Consider the following 22,230-nt stretch of genomic DNA (forward strand, 5'->3'; position numbering starts at 1 on the left):
CTCTCTCTCTATGGTCTCAGAAATGGCAACAAACACTGATATTCCTGTAAAGCTCTTTCCTCTTTGGATTCAGCATCCCTCGCTAAAAGCTTATGGCGGAGGGAGGGAGATAGGTCGGGCATTGATCACTTGTCTGTTTGCGTTAGGCTGTATCTCTACTTCTCTTTGGCATAAGAGGAGATGAACTGATGTCCTGTTTGTAGGTAACAGGGATCTTAAAACGATAAACCATATGAGTACTCCTGTGATGTGGCATAAATCAAAGCCTCTTTTGTTCTACTACAAGCCTTTTGCGACAGCTAAACCGTAGGAGAAAGAAGAGGAAGGACGATGCAACAGCCATGTCTTGTCCTCGAGTCCACCCTCGCCTTTTCCTTTCTGTCTTTTCCTTTGGCACGGACAAGATGGTGGAGGTGAGATCGGCTCCCTTCTGAAGCACTGGGCAATGAGGGAAGCAGCTGGGGAGTCGCAGAGAACTGAGCCCAGGCCATCTCTGGACCAAAGCTTGGAGCTGTTGCAGAGTGATGAGATCACATGCATTGGTATCTGCTGCACACTTAGCGATCCGTCATGTTTCAGGTACAATTATATGTGCAATTGGACCACCGTCTTTGTAGTCACTTCACTGGCCTTTGTTAATTTGGTAAGTCCCACATTGGGAAAATTAGACTTGTTATCTCGTCTTGGAACTATAAATAAGGGCCTGAGCTTTGAAGTTAGACACACCACGAGAAGTACCACAGACACCACAAGAAGTACAGTAGGCATCATAAGAAAACCTGCTTATGGTTTGAAGTCTTCTTGTTTAGAAAGTTGAAGGTGTTTTATGGCCTAGGAACATCTTCCTAAGGCATTTGTAAGTGTCTCTCTTTTATAGTAGTAATTTGCTCCTCTTTCTTCCGTGGATGTAGATCAAAGTCAACCGAACCACGTATATCTGGTGTTCTGGTGTTTTGATTGTTCTTGTCGCTTTATTCTTTCCGCTTTATTATCTTTGTTGTGTTGCCAAAATTACCTTGTGGTAAATATCCTGGGGCTAGTTCTAACAAACTGGTATCAGAGCCTGGTTCTGGGATCTTTTGGCAACGATGACAATAACAAAGATTGTTGTCGAGAAATTTGATAGAAATGTCAACTTCGGCTTGTGGCAACTCAAGATGGAGGCCATTCTGGTTCAAGACGGAGTTGATTTGGCACTTCAGGATGCTGAGAACATTCCAGATGGTACGTCAAAGGAAGATCTTGCGGGTATGGATAAGAAGGCCCGATCCAGCATCATTCTAAACCTCTCTGACGAGGTTTTACGGGAGGTAGTTACGGAGACTACGGCTAAGAACATGTGGGACAAACTTAAAGCCTTGTACATGAAGAGGACAGTGGAGAATCGTCTCTACTTGAAGCAGAGTCTGTATATGCTTCGGATGACTGAAGGTACATCTATACTCTCGCATCTTGATAAGTTTGATTATTTGGTTATGGATTTGAAGAATATAGATGCAAAAATTGATGATGAGGATAAGGCTTTGTTGCTCTTGTGTTCTCTTCCCCAATCTTTTAAGCATTTCCGTGATACTTTGATTTATGGAAAAAAAACAGTTTCGTATCAAGAAATTAAATCTGCACTGAAATCTAAGGAGCAGATAGACAGGAATATCACTGGGGAAAGTAGAGAGAATCAGGCTGAGGGTCTGGTTGTTAGGGGGAGAATGGATAAAAGAGAATTTGACAGTAGTAGATCTAAATCTAGATCTAAATCCAGACATAGAAATTTGGAATGCAGATATTGTCATAAAATGAGGCACATTAAATCTGATTGCTTTAAATTGAAAAATAAATTAAAGCAAAAGGAAAAATTTGTTGAGAAAACTATTGAATCCGCTGAAGTTAGTGTCGCAACTGATGAGAATGTTGGAAATATTTTTTCTGCTATTGATGACTGGACGATGTCTAAAAATGAATGGATTTTAGATTCGGGTTGTTCTTATCATATGTGTCCCAATAGGGATTTGTTTTCCACATATGAATCTTGTAATGGTGGAATTGTTTTGATGGGCAATAATGCCGCATGTGATGTTGTTGGTAGAGGCACAATCCGAATTAAAATGCATGATGGTATTGTGAGGACGCTCACTAATGTTAGACATGTTCCTGATTTGAAAAAGAATCTCATCTCTTTAGGCACCCTAGAGGCCCTTGGGTGTAAATACACAGCCGAAGGTGGAGTTATGAAAGTTTCTAGAAGTGCTCTTATTGTTATGAAAGCTTGTAGGTCTGGTAGCTTATATATTCTACAGGGAACTACTGTCACAGGTTCAATTGCAGTCTCGTCATCATCATTGTCTGATTCTGACATCACCAAATTATGGCATATACGTTTGGGTCATATGAGAGATATTCGACCACCACAAAAGTATGCAAATTTGGTTGCATATGCTTTGTCTGTTGCAGAAGAAACAAGTAAAGTTGGTGAGCCTACTACCTATTCAGATGTAGTTTCTTTTGATAATTCCGCTAAGTGGTTGATTGCTGAGGGAAAGGTCCTTGTTCAGAAAATTTATACGAAGGACAATCCAGTTGATATGCTTACGAAGCATGTTCCGGTTTACAAGTTCAAGCAGTGCTTGGACTTGGTTGGTGTTCATTGTTGGTGATTGCCCGTTGGGGCTTTTATGAAGAAGATGGAGCAAGTTTTGTTGGGACATGCCAAGGTGGAGATTTGTTAGTTTGGCAAGTCCCATAGTCCCACATCGGGAAAATTAGACTTGTTGTCTCGTCTTGGAACTATAAATAAGGGTCTGAGCTTTGAAGTTAGACACACCACGAGAAGTACCACAGACACCACAAGAAGTACAGTAGGCATCATAAGAAAACCTGCTTATAGTTTGAAGTCTTCTTGTTTAGGAAGTTGAAGGTGTTTTATGGCCTAGGAACATCTTCCTAAGGCATTTGTAAGTGTCTCTCTTTTATAGTAGTAATTTGCTCCTCTTTCTTTCGTGGATGTAGGTCAAAGTCAATTGACCGAACCACGTATATCTGGTGTTCTGGTGTTTTGATTGTTCTTGTCGCTTTATTCTTTCCGCTTTATTATCTTTGTTGTGTTGTCAAAATTACCTTGTGGTAAATATCCTGGGGCTAGTTCTAACAGCCTTTTCATACCCGATGATGGATGTAAGCAAGATATGATCTCAGCTCATTTGATGTCTGTTTCAAGCATTATCAGTGTCATTAAGCTTCGGCTGGCATCCCATTTGCTTTGAGAATCGCGCACGCATGCCAAACGAGGAGACACACTCGTGGACATGTCTCGTCAGAGTGGAAAGAAGAGATCCCACCCACTTCTCCTCCTCCTCCTCCTCCTCCTCGGTGGCGCGGGGTTCCCTTTTGTCCGAGAGAGAGAGAGAGATGTCACACTGCTCTCTCGGGCCACACAATGATTGTGGAATCATATTCTTGCACCTTTCTTCTTCTTCTTCCTCTTTTGACCTGCTCCTCTACAGTGGAGACTCGTCTCCCAGGGAGAGCAGGGGGAGAAGGAGAAGTAGAAGCATGGTCGAACGTCCCCACTTTTCTACTCCCTATACGTACAAGACCCCTTTAACTCACGGCTCGAGGTGCTGAGACAGACGGTGTGTCACGTCCTCCACTCGCGACTATGTGAATCTAACGACAGAAGCAATCAATCATAAACTATTTCATCTTATGAGATACATTAATTAAACCTATAAACAAATCAATTCAATGGATAATATCCGAGTCACAAAGTGCCACACTCGACAAGAAACAGAATCAACGGTGGTGCTACAGGAAATGGAGATCCCTAGTGACCGATCCCTGGGCTTGGCCCGGAATCCTTGACCGCCTTCCAGTCGAAGCCAGCCATGTTATGGCCTCCGCCTCCGGTCTTGATCTTGATCTCTCCGAGAAGGAAGTCGACAACCCTGTCGTCACCCGCGCCGCGTGGGTTGAGAACGCTCAGAGGCCGAGCTTGCGCCGTGAGTACGAGACCCAGCACCAAAGCGAGGACAGCAAAGAGTAGAAGAGACCTGCACCTCGCGGCCATGGCTGTTGCACAGGCGAGTGACTGCTGCAAGATGATGCATGGGGCTTGGGAGTGGGTTTGCTTTATATGCAGGCAGGTCAGAGTCGATGGATGCCTCAGTTTGACTGGCGAATGAACCTTGGTGACGTCGTTTCCACCACGGAGTTTGCTGCATGCGCCAGCCACCCAGGAAGCATCGCGGAGGAAGCCAAAGGCGAGCGGAAAAAGGGCGTGAGAGGAGCAGGAATTCTGCGACGGGAGAAGAAAGAAGGAGGTGGCGTAGTGGAATTAGGAATTGAGGAAGAGGGTCCCCGGTGAGCATTAATGACTGCTTCTCTCAGGCGACCAGGGAGGAAGGAAGCCATTGACGACTCTTCCTTTCTCACCAACTGTTATGTTGACTGTGAGAATTGACCATGAAGAGGCTGCTTGCAGCAGCAGCCTTTGTGAGACCAGTTGGGGGAAGCCATTGCTGGAAGAATGTGAGACTCGTCGAAGGTCTGATGATGATAGCACTTACGTGCATGAGAAAAAGAATGCCTGTGAGTGGGTGAAACGACGACTATGTAGCACTTGCCATGGCGGTAGCAAAACATACGGCAGTGTTTGACACCGCTCATCCATTGTCTAAAACACCGTCATGAGACTTTACGCTCATCGTTTTCTAGATTGGTGCGAGAGAGAAAGAGAGAGAGAGAGCCATTAATCTGTTGTTTAGCAAAGCATGGTGACAAGCCTCCACCAATTCTGCGCTCGGCCAATCCTCCACGGCATCTCTGAAGACTTGCGTTCATTTCAAACTCAGCTGTCGTCTTACATACGGAAAACAATCCCACCGTTGCTTTTGCATGTTTTTGTTTGGATTTCATTTTTTTCCTATTATAAAAAGCATCAAAGAATTCTCTCTCAGCAACATCAAAGAAACAAAAAGGAGGTATCTTCTTGGGTTTGGTCTCCGAACACAATTCTCTACTTCAGATCGCAGGGAACACATACAAGTGTAAGGCCTTCAGCTCGAGAAGGGAGTCGTCATGGCGGCCACTTGGTGTACTCTTCCGCTTCTGTACGACGGCGACATGTTTGCCGTATCAGAGAAATTATACGATACGTGTACCGTCGATTTGCTCAAGTCAACCTCAAGGCAAGATTGACGACGGCGAAGGGCGCTACGTGTCGCCGCCCAACGGCGTGACGTACACGGAATCAATTCCAGTCAAAGGACTCTGACGTGGAGATCGGTGGTAATCTCGGCGAGTTGAGTCTATTTGACGAAACAATCCATTCATTGAGACACATCAAGACGCAACTGACCCACGCGACAATCTCGTGGACTCGGTACGACATAATTTATGGCCCAAGTTGGGCCACATTAACGGCAATCCCCACCAACTAACATTGCGACAACTTAAATGCTGGAGATTTTAGCATTAGATTTCACCATCCTTATATATTAGCTCATAAAAATAATATTATATATATATATATATATATATATATCACTATATGGAAAAGCACATAATAGTTGATGTGAATAAAAATGTGGTTGGTTTGACGTCATCATATGTAGAATGGTAGCACATGGGATTATTCCCATGACAAGCTTGACATGAAAACTCGCCATCAAAATGGTCGGCGACTCCAATCTGCAACTCTCCGTAGCCGCAGAAAACCAATTCAGTATCTTTATGATTGGACCGAATCACATGAATTGATGATGCAAAGGACAATTGCAAGATCGACTCGCACGAATCTCGAAACGAGTACATGGATGCGATGCGATGCGATGCGATTGGTTACACGTAATTTTAGTAGATAAAAGATATTACACGTAGTTAATACAGACCGATACGAGTGACGGTAACTTTGGAGTTTGGGACCCACGTAATGAGCATCTTGTAGCGGCAGGGATGTCAAACTGCAGCTCTGTCGCCGCTGCAGGAGGCTCTGTTCCTGATCTCGTCCACGAAGGCCTGGATGTGGCGGTCCGACGACCCTCCCTCCTCCACCGCCTTTGCCGCTGCCTCTTTCCACTCTGCTGCCCTTGTCTTGATCGCCTCCGCGCCCTCCCCCTGCGTCACCGCCTCCACGCACCGCTCCACCTCGTCCCGCGTGGCTGGCGCCCGTAGCCGCACCCCGACGCCGTAGGCCTCTACTAGGAACTTGGAGTCCGGAACCTGGTCCCCCCACTGGGGGTACGTCACCACCGGCACGCCGGCGGTCAGCGCCTCCAGCGTCGAGTTCCAGCCGCAGTGCGTCACGAAGCACGCGACGGCTGGGTGAGCCAGCACCCGGTCCTGCGGGCTCCACTCCACCACCAGCCCCCGGTCCCCGGCCTCCTCGATGAACCCCTCCGGCAGCAGCGCTTGCGTGTCGCGACGCACCACCCACAGGAAGGGCCGGCCGCATTTCCTGAGCCCCCACGCCAGCTCCGACATCTCCTCCTCGCTCAGCACCACGATGCTGCCCACCGACACGTACACGACCGAGCTCGGCGCCTGGGCGTCGAGCCAGTACATGCAGTCGGCCGCCTTGAACAGGTCGCCCCGGATGCTCGACTGCGACTTATCGTCCGGCTCCACCAGCGGCCCCACGGGTATGAGCTGCAGCCGGTGGGAGATGGCGTCGATGGTCTCGCGCTCGAGCTTCTCGAAGGAGTTGGCGAACACCCACGACGCCTTGGAGATGTTCCCGAACTGCTCCAGGATCACCTTCCTCAGCGGCTTAAAGGGGGAGGACGGGAGGAGGAAGGTGGGGAGCTCATCGGGCTTCATCGGCGGCAGGCCCGGCAGATTAACCGTCACGTCCGGGTTGTCCTCGGTGGGGAACTCGGCGAGTGAGTGGTAGTAAGAGTAGTACGTGGTGAAGACGGCGCAGGACTGGACCCATAGGACCCCGCCGGGGATGCCCATGTCGGCGGCGACGTCGAGCGCCCACGGCAAGAAGGGGTTGTTGATGATACACGTTACCGGGCAGCCGGCGTCAGCCTGGCGCCGGATGAGGTCGACGAGGGCCGGTGGGCCGGTGGCCCGGATGGCGGGCATGAGGACGTCGAGGTCCTTGCGGCGGGGGTCATCGACGGGCAGGCCATCAGAAAAGAACTCGAAGCGGACGAAGCCGCGGCCGACGGGCTTGGGGACGCCGAGGGCGGAGTCAGCGGTGGAGGATGAGATGCGGTAGCCAATGTCGTCAGTGGAGCAGAGGGTGACGAGAAGGCCCTTGACAGCGATGCGCTTGGCGAAGCGGAGGAGGGGGTTGAGGTGGCCTTGGCCGGCGAAGGACACCATGAGGACGTGAGGGATGCTGCTGTCGTTGACTCCTTCAATTGCGATCCCCATCGCTCGATCTATCTTGGTGTAGATCTCTCTCCTTGGAAGTGTTCACGGAGAATGGACGGCGGTAAAAGTGAGGATGATATGTACATATATCGAGAGCGGGGATTTGGTTTGGGGTTGCTGCCCTTTACATGATAATAATGATGATAATAACAATGAGTGGCCATCAAGTTTTATGGGCTTTTAACATTATAAATATCAATTGTGTGCATCAATCATTCGGAAGTGGACTCGTCGGCCAGCGGGAGGTTGATATTTCTGCGACTCCAGTGATAAGGTAGACGACATTGGCTTGGAAGTCTCTTGACCTGTTGGCGTTTTTTTAACTTGGGTAATTTTATTGAACTTTAACATCTGTAAAGTCCAAACCTCTCATTATTTTCTTGGGTAAGACTGCCATTATCTCATCATTATCGCTTTATATTTTATCGTTATATAATTGTTTTAGTCTTACTGTTAATAGACGACACACATACATACATACATATATATATACATATATATGTGTATATATATATATATATTTTAAAAATATTTAAAAAAAATAGAAAATAACATACTGTGTAAGAATTGAATAATTCAGAAAAAATATCAAACTAATTTCCTAAATAGAAATATGTTCAAATAAATCCAATACAAAGGTATTATCAAAATTTCAAGACATTTTGACATGTCTTGTTGCTATACACTCTTTTTTAACTATGGTAAAAAATAGTGTATCGTATATAAGGAAATATTTTTTAGAGTCAAATTTTTTTCAGTTGTTTATAACCTAATTTGAAGCTCAAATGTCAAAAAAATATTATACTAGTATATGAATTTTTAAAAAAATTCTAAAAAATTAGAAAAAAGAAAATGACACACAATGTAGGAACTGAGTAATTCAAAAAAATATCAAAAAAATTTTAATATAAAAATATTGAAATGTATCCATGTGGATGGATCCAATTCAAATGCATCTTCTAAATTTATGACATTTTCTCAAGTCTTGCTATGCAATACACTATTTTTGTGCTATAGCTAAAAATAGTATATCAAAATATTTTCTGAATGTCACATTTTTACCATGTGTTTGAGACATATATAAAAAGTCAAATATCAAAAAATATTACATGAGTGTATGATATTTTATTATAAATAAAAAAATGACACACTCAAATGCTCTTTTTCTAACAACATTGACTTATACACAGTTTCATCAATATTAGAAAAATACTTTTTACTATCTCAAAACACTAGAATATATCCATAGTTTATACAATTCTATTTACATAGTAGGATACATATTATAGAAATATTTTTTACATGACTAAAACTTTAATTATCTATATAATTTTAGAATATCAAAATTTTTGGAGAATCTTATTCTTCACAAAATTGATCATGTACACTGACATTCTATATTGCACAAGATTTATAAAGTCATGCATAATTTCCACCAGATACATGCAACTTTATAGAAACTAAGAAGCAAATTATCTGTAAAAAAATTTGTGTCATAAAAAATTGATCATACAATTTACAATCGAAACTCCTTCATTTGCCTATGAAAGAATAACACATGAAATCCAAATAGTAAATGCTCAATATACTTCATGATAAATACAAAATAATCATTCCTAGATCATGCAAAAGTCATTAATTGGTTAATTAATCAATGATTGAATGTTTATAGTAACCATCCTTTTGATTTAGGCTATGCATAACAATCTTTGGATATACTATATTTTTTTTGTTATTATCTCTTTGATTTGATTATTGGCATAATTCTGGGATACAATAATTTTAGATTTGTGTCACTTATATGCTTCAATGTGTTCACCTGCAACATTGGAAACAAACTTCATTAAATTTATTTATAGAAACAAAAGATCTAAAAGGCTTCTGCTAACCATTTATCATTTTATAATAACTTCTAATCTTATATTTTACATTAGACATTAAATTATCGTACGTATAAATCTTCTTATACATATCAACAATCAAAAGTGCTAATGCTCCATTTTCTTATTATATAGCAACATTAAATATATTTAATTGGCCTATTTCATGAGTTTTGTTGAACTATCTAAATAATATAGGACCACACACCTTGATGTATTTATGAAACAATAAGAAAAATATAGTAAATATGTCTTGAATCTTTAATATCAATAATACTAAATATGTCTTGAATCTTTAATACATTACTATTAACGATACACAAGATCCTTCAAAAATATTGTATGTCTTCATAATTAGAATATTGACATAGGTATCTATTATATCATTGTCTATCATACTATTAAAATCTATCAACTTCACACGTCGTTTCCCTAGATTATTTCAGTTAATAAACTATAACATTAAAAAAATCAAATAATTTAGCTAGTTACATTATATTTAATAGACAAACAAAAAATTATTTATGTACAATAAAACTCTACGTAAAAACGAACTTTAACTCATAACAAGGATTTCGGTTTGCATAAGAATATTATTATTTTTTATTTAAAATTGTTGAATCTCATCTTTTATAATGAAATCAATTGATGAGTTTTTGATCTAATCTGTATTTTTGAGTGATGTAAGACTAGCTTCGATCAAGAAGAGACAAATTAATTATAGCAGAAAGAATCATATTAGACCGGAGTAAAACATGTCAGAAGATTGAATGTCGAACCGGAGGATCGGTTGATGTGTTGGCAGAAGGCTCGTGTCGTGAATTCGGGCATCGGGCCGAAGAATCGGCCATTGCGCCAAGGAGATCAGTGTTAGGATCAAGAGCGGCACTAAGAGGGGGGGGGGGGGGGGGGGGGGTTGAATTAGTGCAGCGGTAAAATCACGTCTTCAAAACTTCGTTGTTTCGATTAAAACTGATTCTGATGAAAAACCGTTTCGTAAAGGTAATAACTTTCAAAGTGCATGGAAGAGTATAGTGAATGTAAAGCAAGTAAGAAGGTTTGCAATTAGAGTAAATTACACGAATAAAATGCAAACCAGATTTTTATAGTGGTTCGGTCGTCGTGACCTATATCTATTCCACTGATTCCTCTTCCGTCGAGGCCATCGGCATCCACTATAGATCTTCCTTTAATATATGAAGATCAACCTCCTTCTTACACCCCTCTTCTCCTTTTCATAAGTTTAAGAGTCAACCTTTACAAGCACACACACTCCTCTCTAAACAGAATTCTAAGTTTAAGCTAGAGGAGGGATTTCTCAAGTGGTTTCTATAGCGTTTTCTTACTTTAGAACTCTTTGTGATTGTGTTTGCTATCCAGGGATAAGAGAGGTATTTATATACCTCAAGTTGATTCAAACTTGAAACATAAAAACATCTCATCCCGGGTTTCCTGGGTACGGGCGGTACCACCGCCTGTACTGGGCGGTAGCACCGACAGTGTCAGTCTAACACTGCAATGGGTGGTACCACCACCCAGACTAGCGGTCCCACCGCTTGACATAGTCTCGGAGACTGTGTCACGACGATGCCACTTCTTGGAATACTGTTTGGGCCTATCATTGAGCCTAATACAGTCCTTATATGGTCTCAACTAGCCCCTAATTGGGTTAGCTCAAATCGAAACTCAATTACATGCTAACTACGAAATCTAAGACATTTACTAAGCTAAACAAGTCCCTACGTCTTGGTTTCTTGGGGCGAGCTTCCGGCGATCTTTCGACGAACTTCCAACGAACTCTCGGGCAATGTTCCAGCGGACTCTCGGTAAGCTCCTAGACTTCACGATGATCTTCTTGGTGAGTTCCGACGCGCTTCTTTGGGAAGCTCCTGGACTTCTTGACTGATTCTTGTTGAACTTTTGATGAATGTCTGGACTTCCGACGAACTCTCGAACTCCCAACAAAATCACGTCCTTTACTCCGGGATTTCATTTTGCTTTATGCCTTGCTATCGTTGTTAATTGTGCACATGTAAAAACACAATTCGATCTAGACAATTAATACTAAGCATGAATCATGTTGTCCAACATGTCATTGGTCCCTCGACGCTTCGTCCGATTCTTCAGCGCATTATCCTCTCTTGCGGCCTATTGCCCAATCAATCAGTTGACCTTCGCAACTTCGATATTCTTGGCGCAATATCCATTCTTATTGGCCCGATACCCGAATTCACGACTTGAAGCCTTTTACCGATACGTCGATCAATCCTCTGGCTCGACGTCCAATCTTATGACATATTCCACCAGCCCAACATGATTCTTCATGCTTTAATTGTATCATCCTGATCGAAGCATCCTGCGTCACTCAAAATACGGATTAAATCATAAACATTCTCAATTGGTTTCATCATCAAAATTAGAGATTTAATAATCGAAAGTTGCAGGAGTCAATATGCCGATTGAACAATATGCCGAAGGAGAAGACGATGTGCCAAAGGATCGGACGAGCGCTGAATGAACCAATGACATGCCAGATAAAGGATTCATGCTTTGTAATTATTTGTCTATATCGAAGAAGATTTTAGGACTAATTGAGGTGATATTAGGGTAAAATAATGTCAACTCAATTAGAAGCCAATTAGGACTAATTGAGGCTCATTCAATGACCCAAATGTTGGGCCAAGCGATGGAACCGTTAGAATTGGCGGTAGAACCGTTTGTGAGTTGAGAAACTCGAAAAACTTGGTCTCCGAGGCTGTTAGGCAGTGGTATCGCCAATCTGGGTGGTGGTAACGCCTAGACACAATCTCCCAAGCGATAGTACCGTCAGACTGGGCGGTGGTACTGCCCAGTGTCGTCAGGCTACAGGCGGTGGTACCGCCCGTATCCTGAAATATCAGAGATTTAAATTTTGGCTCCAAGTTTTGAAGTCATTTGGGGTCTATAAATACCCCAACTATTCCTGTATAGAGAAGCAAGAAAGATTGAGCAGAACTTTATGATTCTAAAGCTGTAAACCTTAGAAAGTTGAGTTCCCTCTTCCCAAAGCTTAAAGAGAGTTCTAAGGGAGGTTTGAGAATGATACATTGTAAAAGAGGGTTGTAAAAGATTGTCTCCTAAATTTGTGAAAATGAGAAGAGGGGTGTAAAAAGATAGTTGGTCTTCGCCCATTAAAGGAAGACCGTTAATGGATGTCGATGGCCTCGACGGAAGAAGAATCAGGAGTGGAGGTAGGTCACAACGATATAACCATTATAAAATCTTGCATTTCTGTTTTACTATTTACATTTATTGTAAACCGTCGTACTTCCTCTTTACTCTAACTATACATTTTTACGAACGTATTTCAAGTTATCATCTTTCCGAAATCAATTTTATTGAATGAAAGATTTTACAAAATTGATGTTTTTACCGCTGTACTAATTCACCTCCCCCTCTCTTAGAGCCGACTCGTTCCTAATAGAAATAACTTTATCTTTCTCAATACTCTTTAAGATTAAAAAAGTTTTATTCGGATATCCTCTTTCGTAGTATCTTTTGTATCTTATACAAATTATTAAGAATTTTTTTAATACGACGACTATCTTTTTCTTTAACCAATCTCCTTCTTCTAATTTTAGCCTTGACTTGGGTTTTTCAGCGTGAGAAGATTCACAAATCCTTTTGGGTCAACCTTTGTTTTGTATTTGTCTTGGTCTTTCTTTTTCATATCACTTTTTATTTCATAAGAACTACATATATACTATTTTGCAAGGATAAACTTATGAACTATATATTTATATCATCGATGCAAATGTTTTCCAAGTTGCTTGGGCACCATTTTATAAGCTACATTAGCCAAATCATTTTCTTGCACTAATACCACGAAACTCATAAATGTCTCAAGATAATTTTTTTTTGTAGCTTTCGCATTTAGATTGTTGAGGCTCACGTGACTTCTGTTATTCTTTAACATCATTCATACATGTATCAAAGGTTTGAGTTGCTTGCTTGATAAGAAATAAATTTATTACCAAGTTATCTCAAAGAAAATTACAATTCGTGTGGCTCATGAAAGAAACATAACTTAATAGTATACAGTCACTTAGTAGGTTGTGGCTCTACCTCAACATCTGGTATCTTAGCGGGTATCTCAACATTTGGTGCCTTATAAGAATATAATCATATCTCACATGATAAAAGATTTAACTCTTTAATAATTTATAAATAATGAAATACAATCATTAAGATAGTTTTTCAAAAGAAGCTACAATAATAAATCTAAATTTGATTCGAAAACAAGGTGCTTACTTTATTAGATGATATTGTTAATATCATTTTATTTATTATTTTTCAATGTAAGGTAGGAATAGATCATTTTCACAATATTGAAAAGTCTAATTTTTTTGATGATTTAAAGCATATGACGTGCTCATAGAATCACCCATATCAAATATATGTTTGGATCAAATCATATTATATAAAAAATAGGTATAAGAATTTATAAACTATATACCTATACATAAGTTATGGGTTGGCGACCTTTCAATTAATCGATAATTGGAATCTCCTTTCTCTTAAATCTCCTTATTCTTTCTCTCAATATTAGAATCCTCTCAGAAATAAATAAATAAATTAATATGGACAAATTATACTTATTCAAAAATTTTAAATCATCAATGTTTGATACTAAAAACTACTATAATCTATAATTGCTTTGATAGAACAATGTATAGGCAAAAATATATAATGCATATATTCAATAAAAGTCTATCATTAATTCCTCATCATCAAATGCAAATTTATTATTAACCTTTTCAAATTTCTATGGGTTGGTTCTTCAAATAAAAAAAATATTTATGTATAAGATACTTTTCAAATCTATATGCCTTCAAATCAATAACCTCTTTAGTATTTGGTAGAAAGAGATACATTAGACATGGAAAAAGATAATTTCACCCCATTCACTACAAAATTATTATTCTTAGATCATCATTCTATAATTGACAATATTAATCTTTGAGATATGTGAATATTAGGGATATCTAAAAAATAATCAAATATAATATTTTTATAATATTCAAGTGAAATTACTTGATGATAAAGACCAATTTTTCTTAATAGGCTCCATAAGAAAACGAGGAAAATGATCCACAAAACTTCATTTTGAAATTATCCAACCAAGATGACTTTTCAACCCCTCTTTATCGTTAGAAAGATCTGATTCATAAGTACCAACAAATGGAATTGCAAAGATGAAATTTAAAATTTTATATAAATAAAAGCATACCTATACTTAAATCAACATTCTTGCAACTATCTTAGGATATTCTACACATACAATAAGTATTTAATGACATGATTACTTTTTGTTTAAAGTCAAAAGGGATTAAATTTAATAATTCAATGAAAATTTATCTGGCTAGAAAAAATAAGGAGAAAATAAAAATTGACACACTATTAAAAATCCATAAAATACTAAAAAATCTCTAAAACAAAAACCCAGTGTTATATTCAAAGTTTTCCTAAAAATTTCAGATCATTTTGAACAGTGTATGTATGTGATGCACTATTTTTTTTAATTTTTCTCAAAAATGATGCATCATTTAGTAGAAATTTTTTTCTCAACTAAATTTTTTACATATATATTTTTGACCTATTTAAAAGCTCAAATATGAAAAAATATTGCATGGATAAATTATAATTTATTAAAATATAAAAATAATTAAAAATAAAAAAAATTGTTTAGATGCTAAAAAAATTATAAAAATATTAAAAAATAAATTTTAAAATAAAAAACCAGTAACAAATATCTATAAGTGCCATATCTAAATATTTTCTAAAAATTTAAGATCATTTTAAATAATTTATTTATGTGTTGCAATGTTTTTGAATTTTCCTCGATAACGATGCATCACCTATTAAGAATTTTTTTATCAATTTTTTTTACATATATTGTTGACCTATTTGAAGCTCAAATGTAAAAACATATTATATAAATGCCTTATAATTTTTAAGAAATAGACAAAAACAAGAAGAAAATAAAAATAAAATAAAATATTATTCAAATGTTCAAACTTTCATAAAAATAATAAAAAAATTCTCTAAAATAGAAAACTAGTGACATATTCCATAAGTGTCTTATTTAAAATTAAAAAAAAATTAAGATCATTTTGACTAGTGCATCTATGCAATGCACTATTCTTGAATTTTCCTTAATAATAGTGCATCACCTATTATGAAAAATTTTCTCTAGACCAAGTTTTCTACATATATTGTGGGTCTGTTTATAAGTTCAAATGTGAAAAAAACATTATATGGATGAATTACAACTTGTTAGAAACAAAATAAACAATGTGAAAATAACATATTGTTCTGGATAAGGATTTTATTTTTATAAAGAATACTTAAAATATTGATAGTAAAATAATAAGTTTTCATAACACTATTTAGAATGATAAACATCAATCTAACTCTAAAACTGTAACTATATAATAAATCAAAAAATTAAAAATTTCTAGTAAATATTTTTATAAAAATGGAGACATACCTTAAAAAGCTATATCACAAATTGGTGGCTACTGTAGTTATGAAATCCTAGAAGTAGAAAACGCTTAAGATCTAGAACTCTCATTTAAGATCTACAACTCTCTCCTTGCGACAGTGATGATTGTAAGTGATGAAACTTGATCCTAAATATAATAATAATGTATAAAATTAACGATACTTGAAGGTTGAAATATATTACGATAATGGACCGGTCATACAGCACATAAGTCTGAGTCACGTATAAGAAGAATGTGTGTGTGTGTGTGAAGATGATTATGATGATTACGATGGGATTTGCAATTGATTGGGAAGAGGAGAAAACAAGACGGACACAGGTGGAGAAATAGAAAACGTAAAGGAACTGCATCTACTTGCAGAGCAAGACATGACTGGTGGGACAAATCCAATAGGTCGATTGCAAAGGCTGTCTACGTATGACTGTGGTTGTACTATTTACTGTTGACTGCATAACCTCTTTGCTGCTGAAGTTAATTTTCAGCAGCCCATGCAGTAGTCGTACGACTCCTCATTTCTCTCTCTCTCTCTCTCTCTCTGAGGGAGAGAGAGAGAGAGAGAGAGAGAGAGAGAGAGTAGGAAATTAAGTGACCAACCAACAATAAAACCCTTCAAATGAATTATTGTGGAGGCAGACTGAATCAGTCTGAAGCATAAGTTGACAACAACGGACCAAAAAATGTCGCCTTTGATTGTAGCAATTACTGCGACATCACAAGTTGGTGCCATGTAAATCCCATCTTTGTTTCGGCGGTGGAAGTATCAGAAAACACACGACAATGTCTCTCTAGAATGCCAATTTACTGCACCAAAATGAAGTATCTTCACGTCCTTCGACTAATGTATCCCACTTATTTAAAGACCAGCAATCCCCCACTCTTCACGCCTCTAGTTGCTATTGTACCACCGAACGATGGTCCTCAGCCTCCTCCTCTTCCTTCTCTTCTTCCCCTCCCTCGCCGCTCCCTCACGCATTCCGGCCATCATCGTCTTCGGTGACTCCACCGTCGATGCTGGCAACAACAACTACGTCCGGACCATCGCCAGAGCCAACTTTCCTCCCTACGGACGCGACTTCCCAGGCGGCCGCGCCACCGGCCGCTTCTGCAACGGCCGCCTCGCGACCGACTTCGTCTCGGAGTCCCTCGGCCTCCCGCCCACCGTCCCCGCCTACCTCGACCCGGCCTACTCCATCAAGGACTTCGCCACAGGCGTGTGCTTCGCATCGGCCGCCACCGGGCTCGACACCGCCACCTCCGACGTGCTAGTGAGTCCGTCCTCCATGGCCTTCTTAGGACACCGCGCCCGACAATTTAGCTACGTAGTTTCGTGGCTTTTAGCCCGCCACAGCGCCTACGGTGCGCGATCTAAATCGCGTCGCGACCGACGGCGTGACTCTCGTCCCGTGCCTGTCGCGACTTAAGTCATGCCCGGAGTCGTGGCATGTGCAGGTTGGTCGTTGAATTGAATGAATATTACGAGTCACATCTGCTGTCAACCCAATACGACACGACACGACACATCGACGAGTCTTTCCTCCACACCCCACCGTCAACCTCTACTTACGACGCCCTAACTGTGGATGCTCATGCGCAGTCTGTGATACCTCTGTGGCAAGAGATGGAGTACTTCAAGGAGTACAAGAAGCGGCTGACGCACTACGTGGGGAGGAAGAAGGCCATGCACATCATCCACGAGGCCGTGTACATCGTCAGCGTAGGGACCAACGACTTCATCGAGAACTACTACTCGCCGACGAGCAGCCGGAGAAAGCAGTTCACGGTGGAGGAGTATGAAGACTTTCTCATCGGCCTCGCCGCTCGCTTCCTCACCAAGCTACACCGGCAGGGGGCTCGCAAGATCTCCTTCACAGGGCTCAGCCCCTTCGGGTGCCTACCGTCGGAGCGGGCCACCAACTTCCTCGGCCACGGTGAGTGCATGGAGCAGTACAACAAGGTGGCCATTGACTTCAACATGAAGCTACAGGCGTTGATAGAGAGACTGTGCGCTTCGTCCCCGGGGCTCAAGCTGAGATTTTCTCCCACGTATGACTTGTTCCTCCACGTCGTACAGAATCCATCCTCATATGGTGAGTCTCCGACATGTTTCTTTCTTATCTGCTGGAGGAGACCTGCAGGTAAAAGCAAGCAAAGTGTTGCAGGATTCGAGAACGCGATTCGAGGATGCTGCGGGACGGGAAGAATGGAGATGGGCTACTTCTGCAACGAATGGAGCCATTTCACGTGTGAAGACCCAAACAAGTTTGTGTTCTGGGATTCAGTTCATCCGTCCGAGAGCTTGAATCGTATCTTCGCCAACCAGACGCTGAGGACCAGCCTGGCCGAGTTCTTATAGTTGATGTAGGCCGTTTAAGATCTCATATATATATATATATCCACAAGCTTAAGAAACAATCAAGCGGATTCAGTGAAGCTTAGCCGGATGTATTTGCTTTCTGCCTGTGTATGTCATGTGCCTTCTACAACAGAATGGTGAAGAAGATGAAGCCATTTCTCCGTGGAACTCTCCACCGTAACTCAATCTAGAGAAGGCGACGTGGAACTCCAAGACCGTGAATCTTGAGCCAGTTTCTACAATGATTACCAACAAAGATCATCGACTAATAATAGAACTAAGCTGAAGACCAACGACAACGTGTCCTGCATGACGACGGAGTTGCAGATAGGAAGGACGTCGTTTGCAGCTCCATTGAAACGACCCTACTCTCTGTCTCTGTCTCCCTTGAAATGCCTCTTGTCATTTATGAGTGGAGAATTTGTGGCATTTGGTTGCGCATAGTCAGTGGATCAAAACCACGAACTTTGCGGTCGTCTTCTGTCGCCTGACACTTTTGTATTCTCCTGATCCAACTCATTTTTTCGAGTAGTGGCCCTCTCAAGAACTTGACCTGTGGACCTCAGAGGACACCTCATTGCACAAACTTGATGGCACAATAGTACAAAACTCTTTGGAACACAGAGCATCGTCCATGGGGATGGGGGAATAACAGAGAGTGACTTGCTATAGGATAAGAGTCTTGATGTTGATAGGCCATGGATGAGAGGCAGAACAGCTCCATGGCTTCTGTCTCAGCCTGTGGTTCCCATTTTCTTCTGCAACATCATGTAGCATTGTTACGGAGGACCGAACTCCACATTCTCCTCCTGATGCAAAAGCATTGTTGCACGAAGGTCTTTACATATGATTGGACCACTCCCCACCAGTCTCCCTCAAGATTCCAATTTTTTTGTGCTCATAAACCCCCCTGCCTCTCCATCTCTCTCTCTCTCTCTCGCTCTCTCTCTCACTTTTGTCTTCTTCCACCAGGACACCCAAAAAGAGGTGCAAATCTGTAGTTACTGTTCTGTATTTCTCAAGAGGCCGATAAGAGCCAACAGTCCGCTGTTCTCCCACACCAATCCTCAGGAACCCAAAGGAAGCGTCTTTGTTCCTTCTCTTCAGCTTTCTTTAGCAGTGAGAGATCAAAAAGTGTTCTTTCTTTCCTTTCGTCTCTCTGGCTTCTTTGGCTGGTGTGGAGATGAAGCAGCTGGATAACGGGAAAGGGCGCAGGGTCCACCCAACCCCACTAACGGGGGCAGCGGCGACGCGGGACCTCCTGGCTGCGCTCCCAGCGACGGTGCTGGCCCTGGCAGCGACGCTGACTGCGGCGGAGCAGGAGGTCCTGGCGTACTTGCTCTCCGGAGGAGGCGGCGGGGGGAGGTGGAGGGAGCGGCGGCGGCGGCGGGCTCACCCGCCGGAGCTGGGTTGCGGGTGCTTCGGTTGCTACAAGAGCTTCTGGGCGCGGTGGGACGCGTCGCCAAATCGACACGTCATACACAGGATCATCGACATCGTGGAGGAGAGCTCGGAGGCCAGAGAGCTTGACCGCGGGAGTGGCAGCAGAAGGAGAAGGCGGAGCGGCCGCGGCGGGAGGAAGGACGCTGGCTTGGCGGCGGAGGTCGCGGCAGCTGGGGGGGAGGAGAGCTTGGAGGTGGTGGGGATGGGATTCTCCCGGTTGGATGGAGGACGCTTGGCGGACGATGATGGCGAGGACGGTGATGATGATGGAGAGGAGGTAAATGGTGGCAGCAACAGCAACAACAACGCTAATGGAGGTTGCAACTCTGTGAGGAGATTCATGAGCTTCATTGGGGAAAGAGTTTGGGGAGCTTGGAATTGAATGAATGTAGACAGAGAGATGGAAAAGGAGGGAGTTTTGGATGCTGGAAAGGTCAGTTTTGATGCCATCTCCTGCCTTTTTCCTTGAATGGTTTCTTCTCTTTGATAGGGAGAAGTACTTGTACATTTTCCTCTTGTTCGTTTGAGAATTTACTCTCTCAGCATCAAAAGACATGCTTCATTTGAAAAGAGGTAAGATCTTTAAGCATTTCAAGTTTATTACAAGTTCTTCTTGCTCTCATATGATTCTTACTCTTCAATTCTATCTTGTAGGACTTCTATCTCCTTCCAAATTTTGCTTGTTTTGACATAATATCATTCATCATTGCTGGAATTTCTATTCAATTAGGAAATTATATATTGCTTGAATAGAAGAGAAAAGAGAAAATTTTTCATGAATGTGGAGGAATTTATTCATTGACAAAAGCTTAAACTTCAATCTAAGATTCAGAGAGACACACTACACAGTTTCATTGTTCACAGATTATTACTATTTCTACAATAAAGCAACTAATGCTATCTATATTAATCTGTTCCTTGCTTTCCTTTTTGAATAGTGTTCTAACTAGTATCCCTGTGTATTACATGTCTCTAAAAATGAAGAGAGTTATATTTTGGTTACTAGTTTGTGAAGAGTTTGGTATATTATCACTTGATGTCACTGCTTATCTCTTGGCAATCACTATTAGTGTCTCTTTGTGCTATGTGGGATTTCTATTGGTTTTCCTCTGTTGAGTTATGTTTGTGTAAGCCAATTCTCGGTTAATTGAGCCCCCTTGTGCTACATAACTTTTTATGGATTTTGTCAAGTACTTGTTGCATGATTCTAATGCCATTTTGATATCTATGATTTGGCATCATAAAGCTGAAGTAAAGCCAAGCATATAGCCAGCTCAAAAGCTAAGGTAGCAAATGGCTAGTAAAACCACAGTTTTTCTTCCTCTTTTTCGCCTGTGGTGGCATCTATTCTCCTCCATTATTGCCAAACTTGAGTCCCTGGTTCTCCAACTGACTGAATCTGCAAGTTTTGCAGAATTATTTGAACAAGGAACGATTCGAATCAATTAACCAACTTATAACAAGCAAAGTTTCGTTCAGAATCTCTAAGCCTCTTTTGCCTTTGATATAAAGAAAACACAGTAGACTAAGCACTGGGACTGAGGGCATTTGGTGCTTCAGCATTCCCAAAAGACGGAAGGCTAATCTTTTAGCAACTTTTTCTAGTTTCACGGCATGGGTTGGCATCTCCAAAGTGTAGCTCTTTAAATTTTAATGTTGGTGTGGGGACAAGCCTGTTCTCTGTAAATGTAGATACACTACTTTGTGCCTATGTATCTGAATCTGCCATGCACTATGTTTCACTTCATATGACTTCTGTTTCATCAACCAATTCATATTATACATAGACTTGGTCATGTGGCTTCTGTTTAACTTCATATGGTGAGACACAAGGACTTCAATGTCTCATTGCATAAGCCATGGAAGTCATTGGTTTTTGTGCTTCATTATAATGGTCATGTTGACTTTAATTGATCTCACCTGCAGAAAAAAAGAAAATCTGAAACTGAATGTGTCTAGGAAAGTAGTGCACTTTTTTAAGCTGGTCAATTATGCAGAGCATTCACTTTGTCTATTACAAGATATTCTGAATTCTAATCATAATGTCTTAGTACTGTCAAAGTTCACTTTTGATTTTTTTTCTTAATTATCAAACTAAATGCTTCATTCTCTTCATATCTTTTCATGTAGTTTCAGAATCTTACACTTCAATCCTTGGCAGCTTTGTGCCAAACTCTTTTATCCCCCTTTTGCTATTTAATGTTGATTGTTCTGAGTTGCTGGTATGTTCAAAAAGTATGGTCTCCATTTTGCTTCTCTCTCTCCCTCTTTGGATGGCATTTCTCCTTCTTAGATCTCAAGAACCCATTCATCAGATTACCTTGAATCAAATGTATAGTTCAACATTATCCAAGGGCACCTGTGGTAAAAGCAACACATCAACTTGTTTAATAATTTTTCTCTGAAATGTCTGCTGAAATCTGATACAAGTCCTATTTCTTAAGATTGAATGGGTCAATGGTCAAAGATGCATGATATATTGGAAGGAGGGAGAGATAAATTAATCATGCAAAACAAAACAAAGGTAAAACCTTGTGAAGTGTGAGTAAGTTTCTTTAGCTGGACTGCAGCATGGATCTCTGAACCCAAAAGATTGAGATAAAAGCCTAGTTTAGATCCACTGGGACTTTGATGT

General features: G+C 40.9%; 3 protein-coding genes across 3 annotated transcripts; 2 read left to right on the forward strand and 1 right to left on the reverse strand.

The window, feature by feature from the left end:
- Window positions 1-5,695: 5,695 nt before the first annotated feature.
- On the reverse strand, window positions 5,696-7,523 carry LOC135630695 (gallate 1-beta-glucosyltransferase-like). Its single transcript, XM_065137828.1, has one exon. It carries the CDS (start codon window positions 7,372-7,374, stop codon window positions 5,950-5,952), a length of 1,425 nt encoding a protein of 474 aa, XP_064993900.1. The 5' UTR covers window positions 7,375-7,523; the 3' UTR covers window positions 5,696-5,949.
- Window positions 7,524-16,701: 9,178 nt separating this feature from the next.
- Window positions 16,702-18,211, forward strand: LOC135631023 (GDSL esterase/lipase At2g42990-like). The gene is made up of 3 exons (XM_065138389.1): window positions 16,702-17,064; window positions 17,394-17,886; window positions 17,959-18,211. Exons 1-3 carry the CDS (start codon window positions 16,711-16,713, stop codon window positions 18,150-18,152), a joined length of 1,041 nt encoding a protein of 346 aa, XP_064994461.1. The 5' UTR covers window positions 16,702-16,710; the 3' UTR covers window positions 18,153-18,211.
- Window positions 18,212-18,811: 600 nt separating this feature from the next.
- Window positions 18,812-20,217, forward strand: LOC103972597 (uncharacterized). The gene has a single exon (XM_009386951.3). It carries the CDS (start codon window positions 19,336-19,338, stop codon window positions 19,975-19,977), a length of 642 nt encoding a protein of 213 aa, XP_009385226.1. The 5' UTR covers window positions 18,812-19,335; the 3' UTR covers window positions 19,978-20,217.
- Window positions 20,218-22,230: the final 2,013 nt, after the last annotated feature.

The sequence above is a fragment of the Musa acuminata genome, chromosome BXJ3-2 (assembly GCF_036884655.1).
Source record: "Musa acuminata AAA Group cultivar baxijiao chromosome BXJ3-2, Cavendish_Baxijiao_AAA, whole genome shotgun sequence".
NCBI lineage: Eukaryota > Viridiplantae > Streptophyta > Magnoliopsida > Zingiberales > Musaceae > Musa > Musa acuminata.

What these genes read in the sequence shown, in the direction of transcription:
- LOC135630695 (XM_065137828.1), bottom strand. Translation starts at nt 7,374, where the DNA reads ATGGGGATCGCAATTGAAGGAGTCAACGACAGCAGCATCCCTCACGTC.
- LOC135631023 (XM_065138389.1), top strand. Translation starts at nt 16,711, where the DNA reads ATGGTCCTCAGCCTCCTCCTCTTCCTTCTCTTCTTCCCCTCCCTCGCC. An exon ending in CCGCCACCTCCGACGTGCTA is followed by an intron (nt 17,065 to 17,393) that starts GTGAGTCCGTCC and finishes GCTCATGCGCAG; the next exon opens with TCTGTGATACCTCTGTGGCA. An exon ending in ACAGAATCCATCCTCATATG is followed by an intron (nt 17,887 to 17,958) that starts GTGAGTCTCCGA and finishes AAAGTGTTGCAG; the next exon opens with GATTCGAGAACGCGATTCGA.
- LOC103972597 (XM_009386951.3), top strand. Translation starts at nt 19,336, where the DNA reads ATGAAGCAGCTGGATAACGGGAAAGGGCGCAGGGTCCACCCAACCCCA.